Source organism: Ahaetulla prasina, chromosome 2 (assembly GCF_028640845.1).
Source record: "Ahaetulla prasina isolate Xishuangbanna chromosome 2, ASM2864084v1, whole genome shotgun sequence".
Taxonomy (NCBI): Eukaryota; Metazoa; Chordata; class Lepidosauria; order Squamata; family Colubridae; genus Ahaetulla; species Ahaetulla prasina.
Window position 1 is genome coordinate 4683194 of NC_080540.1, and position 12030 is coordinate 4695223.

At 42.7% G+C, this 12030-nt stretch overlaps 1 protein-coding gene across 1 annotated transcript in view; it reads right to left on the reverse strand.

The window, feature by feature from the left end:
• The window catches only part of LOC131192843 (zinc finger protein 420-like), a 34384-nt gene extending 24739 nt beyond the window's left edge, over positions 1–9645 (reverse strand). The window contains exons 1-5 of the mRNA XM_058172394.1: positions 9533–9645; positions 6205–6768; positions 5929–6049; positions 5060–5142; positions 2065–2194 (exon numbers count right to left, since the gene is read on the reverse strand). Of these exons, the coding sequence (XP_058028377.1) occupies positions 2065–2194; positions 5060–5142; positions 5929–6049; positions 6205–6615 (745 nt within the window). The 5' untranslated portion in view covers positions 6616–6768; positions 9533–9645. The remainder of the gene's footprint in view (positions 1–2064; positions 2195–5059; positions 5143–5928; positions 6050–6204; positions 6769–9532) is intronic.
• Positions 9646–12030: the final 2385 nt, after the last annotated feature.

Genomic DNA, 12030 nt, shown 5'->3' on the forward strand with positions numbered 1-12030 from the left:
GAAGCAGTAGGCATGAGTTTAAATGGACTCCAGAGGATGGTAGAGGACAGGAAGGCCTGGAGGAATGTTGTCCATGGGGTCGCGATGGGTCGGACACGACTTCGCAACTAAAAACAACAACAACAAATCAGTTCTCAGCAGAGTTCATATGGAAGATTGAGGAATCATGGGTATCCAGAAAGCAGATGGCAGGGCTAAGTAAGGGTGACTTATCCTTTGCTTCTGTTCCTGGACTATCTGTCACTTGCTGTTCAATCTTCTCTCACCACACGGACATGGTTACAGAAAGAAAAAAAAATTAAACATATATAAAAATATTAGAACGATTGGTTCAAAACAAATCTGAAGCAATGCCCAAGTGGATGCTAGATCTTCAAAGTCTTTTGGAAAGAAGGAAGGATCGCAACCATCCAGTTCTCTGGGAGAATACTACTGGTAGTTCTCGAGTTATATCTGTAAATTGCTGCAGTTTAAGTCGAGGTATCACATGACTGCATCCCATTTTTCCCCCCAGCGGTTTTTGCAACAGTTGTAAGAGAACAGGATGATTGTTAAGCAAATCCATTCCCACCCCCACCCCCCCATGGATGTTTTTTTTTGCCAGAAACCTACTGGAAATAAACGCCTATTCCAGTAAATACTGGAACAGGCAAAATAACATCACAACTTGCAGTCATGTGACTGCAGGATGTTGCAAATGTCTATAAATGGTTTTAAAGTGTCCAAGTGCAATCTAAGGGAGGGGGGGTGTAGCTATCATAAACTTGAAAACAGGTCATAGGTAGCTCTGGGGAAGGCCCTTGTAACTTTGAATGGTAGTTAAGCCACTGGTTGTAAGTCAAGGACTTCCTATATTCGCCAGCAGGGGTCTCCAACCTTAGCAACTTTAAGACTTGTGGACTCCAACTCCCAGAGTTCCTCAGCCAGCTTTGCTCTAGGCATTGAAGTCCACAAGTCTTAAAGTTCCCAAGGTTGGAGACCCCTGTTCTACAGGACAGATTGAGGTTAAACATTTAGAGCAGCTAAAGGTTAAATATAAAGGTTTATTCATTTGAACGGCCTGGATTCCCTGATTTTCCCATGTTCGACATTAATCTGTACTACTAATAGCGGACACAAATAAGTGGTAGACAAGAGTGAATGGAATTCAAGGAGGGCTTGTGGGTGCGAAGGGGCTCAAGACTAATGATGCATTTGACCCCTCCCTTGGGCTCTATCTGGACAGTCTTACATCATCATCATCCAAACCAATCTTTTTCACCTGTGGCAATTTTAAGATGTTAGACTACAATTCCGAGAATTGAAGGAAATTTTGGGAATTGAAGTCCATACATCTTAAAATTGCCATGGTTGAGAAACATTGATGTAGCCATAACCATAACTCTAACCCAGGGGTCTTCAAACCTGGCTCTTTTAAGACTTATGGACTTCAACTCCCAGAGTTAAAGTCCACAAGTCTTAAAAGAGCCAAGTTTGCAGACCCCTGCTCTAACCTAAGCTACTGACCTCATTTCTTTCTAATAGAATAATAGAGTTGGAAGGGACCTTGGAGATCTTCTAGTCCAACCCTCTGCTCTGGCAAGAAACCCTATACCATTTCAGACAAATGGTTGTCCAATTTCTTCTTAAAAACTTCCAATGTTGGAGCATTCACAACTTTCGGAGGCAAGTTGTTCCACTGTTTAATTGTCCTAATTGTCAGGAAATTTCTCCTTAGTTCTAGGTTCTGCTTCTCTCCTTGATTAGTTTCCATCCACTGTTTCTTCTCCTGCCTTCAAGTGCTTTGGAGAACAGCTTGACTCCCTCTTCTTTGTGGCAACCCCTGAGATATTGGAACACTGCTATCATATCACACCCATTCCTTCTTTTCATTAAACTAGGCATGCCCAGTTCCAGCAACCGTTCTTTATATGTTTTCGCTTCCAGTCCCCAGTCATCTATGTTGCTCTTTTGTGCACTCTTTCCAGAGTCTCTAGAAGTAGGAGTGCCTTCTAACCAGAAATAGCCAATTTCATCCCATCACAAAATATCTTCTCTAAGGGCCCAGCAGAGGTCGGTCCTTACCCAAAGAGGCCACATTCTGGGAATTTTCCTGCATGACTTCTCTGTGGAGGGCTTTTTGGTGTGGATCCAGCTCAGACCATTCCTCCTCAGAGAAATACACCGCCACCTCCTCAAACGACACAAGACTCTCCTGAACACGGAAAAAACCAGAGACATATTAACCAACAGTTCAAGGAATTACCTGCTAGTTCTCTCCTTTAGGCGACCAATTTTTTTAAAGTGGAGATCTGCACGTAGGTTTTTCTGAAGGATGCAAAATATTGTATGCGAAAATGGTATGGGTAGCATGAAAAGCTATTGTGGTGAAGATGATGGGACTTGTAAAGACGGCTAAATTAACTTGCTTAATTAGAGTAAAAAAAACAACCCTATGTTTATGGTTGGCTGGAAATTCCTGGTTTTTTGTATAACATGGAAAAAAAGTGCATTTGATTTGTGGTTTGGATGGTTAGAAAAAACTGTTCTGCTTTTCTACTTCCACCTCTCACAATACTAGACAACACAGTATCAACAGTAGAAACCTTTAAATTTCTAGGTTCTATCATATCGCAAGATCTAAAATGGACAGCTAACATCAAAAACATCATCAAAAAGGACAACAAAGAATGTTCTTTCTGCGCCAACTCAGTAAGCTCAAACTGCCCAAGGAGCTGCTGATTCAGTTCCACAGAGGAATTATTGAGTCTGTCATTTAGAATAGAATAGAATAGAATAGAATTTTATTGGCCAAGTGTGATTGGACACACAAGGAATTTGTCTTGGTGCATATGCTCTCAGTGTACATAAAAGAAAAGATACGTTCATCAAGGTACAACATTTACAACACAATTGATAATCAATTGCACCTCTATAACTGTCTGGTTCGGTTCTGCAACCCAACAAGAAAAACACAGACTTCAGAGGATAATTAGAACTGCAGAAAAAATAATTGCTACCAACCTGCCTTCCATTGAGGACCTGTATACTGCACGAATCAAGAAGAGGGCCGTGAAAATATTTACAGATCCCTCACATCCAGGACATAAACTGTTTCAACTCCTACCCTCAAAACGACGCTATAGAGCACTGCACACCAGAACAACTAGACACAAAGGCCAAAGGCCATCACTCTGCTAAACAAACAATTCCCTCAACACTGTCAAATTATTTACTAAATCTGCACTACTATTAATCTTCTCATCGTTCCCATCACCAATCTCTTTCCACTTATGACTGTATGGCTATAACTTGTTGCTGGCAATCCTTATGATTTATATTGATATATTGACCAACATTTGTGTTGTAAATGTTGTACCTTGATGAACGTATCTTTTCTTTTATATACACTGAGAGCATATGCACACTTGGCCAATAAAAAATTCTATTCTATTCTATTCTATTTTTTCCAAACACAAAACTAATTTCAGTGACCTTTCAGGGAAAAAATAATTATATTATTCTGGATCCCCCCCAAGTCCAGACTGACCACCTCTCACTGGCTCCACTTTTCCTGATTGTTTACTATTTTGATTTATGCAGACAACCATCTCAAATGCACTGAGGCCGTTTACAACAATTTGAGTTACTGAAGGATGCGCGGCAAGATTTCTGTGTGACATTTTAGGTGATGACAAATGGAAAGATGTGCTTAAACCAAATGAAAAATAAAGGAATATGGTGCTCTTACACTTATTCTAAAGTCTCTATCCTGATTAGGTTTTGAGGAAAAAAACATCTTCAGAGCACTCCTTTATATAGCAGATCAAAAATCAAATCAATCTCCATTATGGTCATAAACAAGCATTTCTACTCTATTTTTTCTTATGACCGTAGACATTTAATTTGGAGTAGAAGTGAGTGTTTACTGGCCAGATCCCCTTTCTGACCCCTACATGGAGTTCACAGCAGATATTTTTCTTTGTGTCCTTACAGAGAAACAACTGCTGCTATCTAGGATTGAACTCTTAACCTTACAAGTGGGAGGCAAGTGTCTTTACCACTAGGCTACCACACTGCTCTTTTACAATATAATATCAAGTGATTTGTGCCGCCAAAGCTAGCAGAAAATAGAATAAACTGTACAGAAATGATGGAAATACTGTAAGAACAGAACAAAGAAACTATCACAAAAAATTTTGGAGCCAAATTAAAGCAATGTAAAACCATTAATGTGCAAGATCAAAGACATTAAATGAAGAATTTCATTAAGGACTGTACAGTAATTGAGACTAAATTGATTTTAAATTTAATAACAGCAGCAAGATTACTAATAGGACAATACTGGAAGAAAAAAGAAGTACCTACAATAGAAGAATGGATATTGAAAGTTGCCAATTTGGCTGAGATGGCGAAGATATCAGCCTTTTTGAAAGACAATACGCAAGAAAGATACTTAAAGGAATGGGAAAAATGGATTGACTATATTCAAAGTAGATATCAGACTAAGAGTTATCAGACTGTTTTTGAATGATTATGATGTATTATTTTTTATTGTTTTCGGGGGAAGTTAGGAATTGATGATTGTAGGGGTATAATTAAGTTGGGACGAAATTTTTTTAGCATATGTTTGTTTTATTTTTAACTATACCTTGTGCCTGCTCCGGGAAGTCGGGGAGGGGTTGTGAAGGGAGGGGGGAGGGGAGGTGGGGGAAAGGGGAAAAAATTTTTCTGTAAAACTTGAAACTGCCTTGGTAGCATCTAGAGCAGAGCTTAACTTTAAGTCGTGTGGACTTCAACTCTCAGAATTCCGCAGGCAGCATAAAGGGATGATATAGGGATCTAGGAGTTTGGTGGAATGCTGTCAGTACGTAGATGACATGCTTCCCAACAGAAAATTGGGCAATTGAACTATGACAAGCAGACAGCTAAGCTAAGATGAGAGTAACTGGTCAAGTACTGAATTCACATTTCTTCTTTCCATATTGCGTAGAAGCAACAATATTATACGTCAACCCCACAACGTATCAGGTGGCCTCAAAACAGCTCTTAGTAGCTTCTCTGAAGTGCCTCCTCCTACCTGAACAGCTGGTTCGGTTACTTTTTCAGCTCCACCGGTACAAGGAGGGGATCCTAGAAATATCAGTGGAACTGTTCTATCTTCTGCAAAGGAGACAAAAATGATGGAAGAAGAGTTCTTAAAAGTTAAATAATGGATGAGAAGTGTTGTGACTCGTCCTCCCTCCTCTCTTCAACCGGGCCCCTCCCGTCTCCAACCGGGCCTTTTATCAGACTCCGAGTCTGATAATGAAGATGAACGGCCTGTCATAGCCCCCAGCCCTGGCCCCATGCCCGGAGAGGATTCAAGGAGTGAAAGGAGAAGCTCAATAAACCTCATTCATACAGCATGTGTTCCTTTGGCACAGCCTTCAGAGCAGGAAGCCAGCCAGGTGGTAGAATTACCCGGGCCTACTCCCTCTGACCCCTCCCTTTCCCAGACACTGACAGCAGATCCAGCTGAAGACAATTCAGCGTGGGAGGACCCTCGCTTCCGGAGATCTGAGAGGCGACGCCAGCAGAAGGAAGGGTGGGGCAGGCCTGGATAAATGCTGAGTCATGGAGCCACACCCCACAGCCTATATAAAGGACCTGCTTTTGGCATTCCAACCTTGAGTCAAGCAAAGTCTTATCTAGTTTGCTGATATTGGACTCTATCGCTGAAGTCACAACTTGGACTCCTGCCTGCCCTGATAAACTCCTGCCTGCCCTGATAAAAGTTCCTCGAAGGAACTTGGCAAGCTGCAGAGGCTTCGTTGCCAAGTTTGTTATGGACTTCCTTGACTCGTTCGTCGGAGTGGGGGTGGGACACGACAAGAAGATTCAGACAATGAGAGGTACTTGCAATCTTTCTGTGGAGTTTCACATCGCTTGGATGGAATACATTCTTACCCGGCGAAGTGTCCTCATGTTGAATTTCCTTGGAGAATTTCCTAGAAAGATGCTTTGGAGAGGAATTTGATGGATCTTGCATTCTCTTGGAATCGTCAGGGACCATGTCCAAGAATGACTTCTGGAAGAGAAGTAGCAGGTAGAAAGAAAGGAGCAAGCAGCACAAGAACCACTGTTAGGCATCTCTTCATATTATGTTGAGGAGATATTTAAGGACTTAAACACTGTTTGTAATATTAACTCCCCTTTCGTGTCTCAAAAAAGAAGGTCTCTCACCTGCATCTCTGTCTTCTTCTGCTCTTCCACCTGGCCCAGGAGGAAACCTTCAGCCAGGGCCACCGCCTGAGAACTGGTCTCTGCTCCACACTCCCGAATCCAACTCTCAATTTCTGGGGGCAGGATGGCAAGGAGCTGTTCCAGGATCACCAGATCCAACATCTGAGCTTTAGTGTGTCTTTCTGGTTGTAGCCATTGACGGCATAGGTGGTGAAGGTGGTTGCAAATTTCCCGGGGCCCCTTAGAATCTTGGTACTGGATACTCCCGAAGAGCCTGTGCTGGACCTCTGAACTGATAGTGTCCTCCTCTAGGACCTTCTGCTCAGTTTTTGCCCAAATATCCCTATAGGTCCAAGAAGGAGCATCTAGAGGGCCTTTTTCAGCTGCATCAAACGCCAGATATTCCTCCATTTTCTCTATCCTCTAGCACAACTTCAAATGTAGCTAAGTAGTCTTGCGGTTCTCCAAGGGTCTTTTCATTCCAGGGAACTACATTGTGCGGAAGCCCTGGAGAAGGCTCAACAGCTTCTTCACCCCCTCTTTGCTCACACGTTATTTTGGTACCTGTATGAGGAGAAATGGAATAGAATACTTTATTTGGCCAAGTATGATTAGACACATAAGGAATTTTTTCTTCATTGCAGAAGCTCTCAGTGTACCAGCAAAACAACAGACTACCGTATTTTTTGGAGTATAAAACACACCTTTCCCGCCAAAAAAAGACGGTGAAAACCTGAGTGCGTCTTATACTCTGAATGTTGCCTCACCCAGCCTCTCAAACGGGGTTTTCAGAGGCTGAAAAAAGCCTCTGAAACTAAAAGGGAGCTTCAGAAAAAAAGCCTCCAAAAGGGAGCTTCTGAAAAAAAGCCTCTGAAACGACAGAAAAAAAAGCCTCTGAAACAGTAAGGCACAGAGCTCACAACCAAGGAACCTGTTGCTAAAATTCACCTCTGGGAACAGCTGATTGGGGGTATTCCGGGAGGCCGATCCACCCTCCGATCAGCTTTTTTCTTATTTTCCTCCCCAAAAACTAAGGTGTGTCTTATACTCCGGTGCATCTTATAGTCTGAAAAATCTGGTAATAATAATCATAATAAGAAAAGGAGAAAAGAAGGATTAGGAATGACATGATAGCAGTATTCCAGTACTTGAGGGGCTACCACAAAGAAGAGGGGGGGGGGTCAACTTATTTTCCAAAGCACCAGAAGGCAAGACAAGAAACAACGGATGGAAACTAATCAAGGAAGGAAGCAACCTGGAATTAAAGAGAAACTTCCTAACAAGTGAGGACAATTAAGCAGTAGAACAGTTTGCCTTCAGAAGTTGTGGGAGCTACATCACTGGAGGTTTTAAGAAAAGACTGGACAGCCACTGTGTGAAATGATACAGGGTCTCCTGCTTGAGCGGGGGGCTAGACTAGAAGACCTCCAAGGTCCCTTCCAGCTCTATTCTTTTTTTTTTTTGCATTTATATCCCACCCTTCTCCGAAGACTCAGGGCGGCTTACACTATGTTAGCAATAGTCTTCATTCTATTTGTATATTTATATACAAAGTCAACTTATTGCCTCCAACAATCTGGGTCCTCATTTTACCTACCTTATAAAGGATGGAAGGCTGAGTCAACCTTGGGCCTGGTGGGACTAGAACCTGCAGTAATTGCAGGCAGCTGCTGTTAATAACAGACTGCATTAGCAGCCTGAGCCACAGAGGCCCCTCTGATTGATCGATGATAATAAAAAAGCAAAACAGGTTCCCAGGTCATTCATCTAAATTTTAGGGTTACAGATAGCTAACGCTGTCAAAGAAGAAATGATTCTTACTCATATTTGAATAAAAAAGTGCAGCTCACATTACACAGACACTTCTGTCTGATGATTGGGGAGGAGAGCAGAATGCAAAACCTTGAGGATCAAACGGTGCATTTTCAGGAGGCAACTGGACTTTCTTGCTTTTTCTTTTGAAGACGTTTCGCTTCTCATCCAAGAAGCTTCTTCAGCTCTTGACAGGATAGTGGGGAACGGAAGGAGTCAGAGCTGAAGAAGCTTCTTGGATGAGAAGCGAAACGTCGTCAAAAGAAAAAACAAGAAAGTCCAGTTGCCTCCCGAAAAACCACCTTTGGGACAACCATGACCTGGATGACTGAGAATTTCTACAGACCTTCAGGATCAACCTTCATCAAACCCTTGGAACACCACAAGAAGATTGAGGATGGTGTTCTCAATCTTGGCGACTTGACGACGTGTGGACTTCATCTCCCAGAATTCCCCTCCCGTCTATGTTGACTGGGGAATTCTGAGAGTTGGAGTCCACACGTCGTCAAGTCGCCAAGGTTGGGAAATTTTAGGAAGTCTTCCTCTTTGGATCCAGGATGATAGGAAGCTTTCTTTTTTTTACGTGAACACATTGACATTCTCTCTCTCTCTCTCTCACACACACATACCCAGGTAAAAATCATGCAACTAAAACCAAAACACAGGACGACAAACCACCACAGGTGAATTCATGCAATGCAACCCCAGCCACATCCGCAGCTGCTTTCCTGCAAAGATTCCTCCCTTTTATTTAGTTTATTTGTCACAACATTGTATATAAGCATAAGCATGAAATAACTATACAATATATAAGCATATATATATAATCATAAGTATGTAATAACTATATGAAATTGGATACAATCAAAGGGAACATTAGGACAGGAATGGTGGGCACGTTGGTGCTCTTATGCACGCCCCTTACAGACCTCTTAGGAATGGGGTGAGGTCAATAGTAGATAGTTTTTGGTTGAAGCTTTGGGGATTTTGGGAAGAGACCACAGAGTCAAGTAGTGCATTCCAGGCATTAACAACTCTAGTTTCTGAAGTCATATTTTCTGCAATCAAGATTGGAGCGGTTCACATTAAGCTTAAATTTATTGTGTGCTCGTGTATTGTTGTGATTGAAGCTGAAGTAGCCTGCAACAGGAAGGACGTTGCAACAGATGATTCTATGAGTTAGTCATAGAATTTCCAGCTGGAATTTTGCAATCTCTCTCTTCCCCTCCCTGCAATGTTTTTCCCCAGGAAATAGAGGAAAAATGACTCCCTTGATTGCCTTCCTTTTTTTGGGTGGGATCCTGAATTTATTCTTGGGGAGGACCATAGATAATCTGGAGCGTTGATTCTCACCCTCCCTCCTCCCCCTGCCTTGCCTTGCATGCAAAGGAGCGGCAGTGCAACATGGGACCTTGGGCTCCCCCTCCCCACTTCCCAAGACTCCGACTCTGGATGAAGACTTTGCAGGTTTTCACCTGTATGCCTTTGCACGGGAAGATTCCCCCCCCCAACTCACTGCTGAGTCACGTCTGGATTGCTCTCCTTGCAAAGCGGGGAAGCTCCCGTGCAAGCTTCCAAGGCGAAGGAATGCAGGATCCTAAAGAGGCCCGGACGTCCGCTGACGTCATTCTTATCCTTCCCTCCCCAGAAAACCCATAGGAGAAAGGAATCTTCCCTTCTCCCGTGCAAAACGGGCAGGCGCATGCTCAGTTTCCCGTATGACGCTGGGAGGCTGCCAGCCCTTATAACGAGGGCAGAGTGAGCCCCCTGGTGGGCTCTGTGCAGAATGCAGGCGGTGCTTAAGAGCGCGCGAGACGGGGCGTGGTGGAGTGGAGAAAGGGACTTGCTTTTTTTACCTCATAAAACGTAGATTGCTTTCTCCATGCTGGTCTGTGGAGACTTAGGACATATATTGACCGACTGAAGGAATTGAAATAATAAATCATAAACATGAACCCTCAAAGACTCTTTCTTTCATGCATAAAACCCTTTCGTTTGGGGATCTTGTCAAAGAGAAGGATGGACCCAGATTAAAAAAGCAGATTATTGAGGAGCCCTCGTGGCGCCAAGTGGGGAACAAGATGGTGTTGGTGACGGTGACGGTGACAGGGAGAATCGCGTGAAGGGCCACGAAGGCTAAAATTCCCTCCAGGGCGAACAAATATTTCAAGAAAAGAGCCTTGAAATGGGAAAAGGACTCCCAAGTGACCCAACTTCAAAAGTTTTACCTCAGATATGTCACAGTTCATGCACACTTATGTGCCATAGTGGTATGCTTCGCTTCCTAGCACTTTCTCAGCATAAAAAGAAAGAACTGTCTGCAAAATATATGACTTAAATCTTGCTTCTTTTAATTCAGCATCATGAAGATTCTTTTTCCCTCTTTCTTTTTTTACAGTAATCCTGCTTATCGGTTGCCCTTTTCACAAAAAAGTGCTGAAAAAGTAACTCTACAACTGTTTCTTCCATTTACAACCATCTCAGTTGGGTTTTGTAGTAGTGTTGCACTAGCTAAAATGGGTTTATCCTCTTTAGATTAGCTCACATTTTGAGCATAACAAGATACAGTTAGTACTTGATTTATGACCACGATTGAGCCCAAAATTTCTGTCACTAAGTGAGAGTGAGTTTTGCCTCACTTTACGACCTTTCTTACCACAGTTGTTAAGTGAATCACTGCAGTTAAGTTAGTGACATGGTTAAGTGAATCTGGCTTTCCCATTGACTTTGCTTGTCTGGTTGCAAAAGGTAATCACACGACCTCGGGGCACGGCAACTGTCATAAATATGAGTCAGTTGCCAAACCTCTGAATTTGGATCACATGACCATAGGGATGTTGCAACAGTCATAAGTCACTCTTTTCAGTGCTGTTGTAACTTAGAAAAGCTCCAGGCCCAGACAAGATAACCCCTTCTTGCTTAAAAGTCTGTGCTGACCAATCGGCCCCCATCTTCACCCATATTTTCAATAAATCACTAGAGATGTGCTATGTTCCTTCTTGCTTCAAATGCTGTACCATCATCCCAGTACCGAAGAAGCCCACCATCAAGGAACTGAATAACTACAGACCAGTTGCTTTAACATCTGTAGTCATGAAATCCTTTGAAAGGCTAGTGCTTTCCTACTTGAAAACCATCACGGATCCGCTGTTAGACCCCTTGCAATTTGCATACCGAGCAAATAGATCAACAGATGATGCTGTTAATATGGCTCTGCACTACATCCTAATTTTCTTGAGTCTCCAAAGACCTATGCAAGGGTCCTTTTTATAGACTTTAGTTCAGCATTCAATACCATCATTCCAGACACTCTTCTAACTAAGCTAAACCAGTTACAGGTACCGGAACAGACTTGTAAGTGGATCACAAGCTTCCTAACAAACAGGAAGCAGCAGGTAAAGCTAAGCGGGATCACTTCAGATACCTGTACAATTAGCACAGGGGCCCCCCAAGGCTGTGTGCTCTCCCCACTTCTCTTCTCTCTGTATACCAATGACTGCATCTCCAACGATCCATCTGTTAAGCTACTGAAGTTCGCAGATGACACAACAGTGATTGGTCTCATTCGAGACAATGACGAATCCGCATATAGATGAGAGGTCGAACGACTAGCCTTGTGGTGCAACCAAAACAATCTGGAACTGAACACACTCAAAACCGTAGAAATGGTGGTAGACTTTAGGAGAAACCCTTCCATACTTCCACCTCTCACAATACTTGACAACACAGTATCAACAGTAGAAACCTTCAAATTTCTAGGTTCTATCATATCGCAAGATCTAAAATGGACAGCTAACATCAAAAACATCATTAAAAAAGGACAACAAAGAATGTTCTTTCTGCGCCAACTCAGTAAGCTCAAACTGCCCAAGGAGCTGCTGATTCAGTTCTACAGAGGAGTTATTGAGTCTGTCATTTGCACCTCTATAACTGTCTGGTTCGGTTCTGCAACCCAACAAGAAAAACACAGACTTCAGAGGATAATTAGAACTGCAGAAAAAATAATTGCTACCA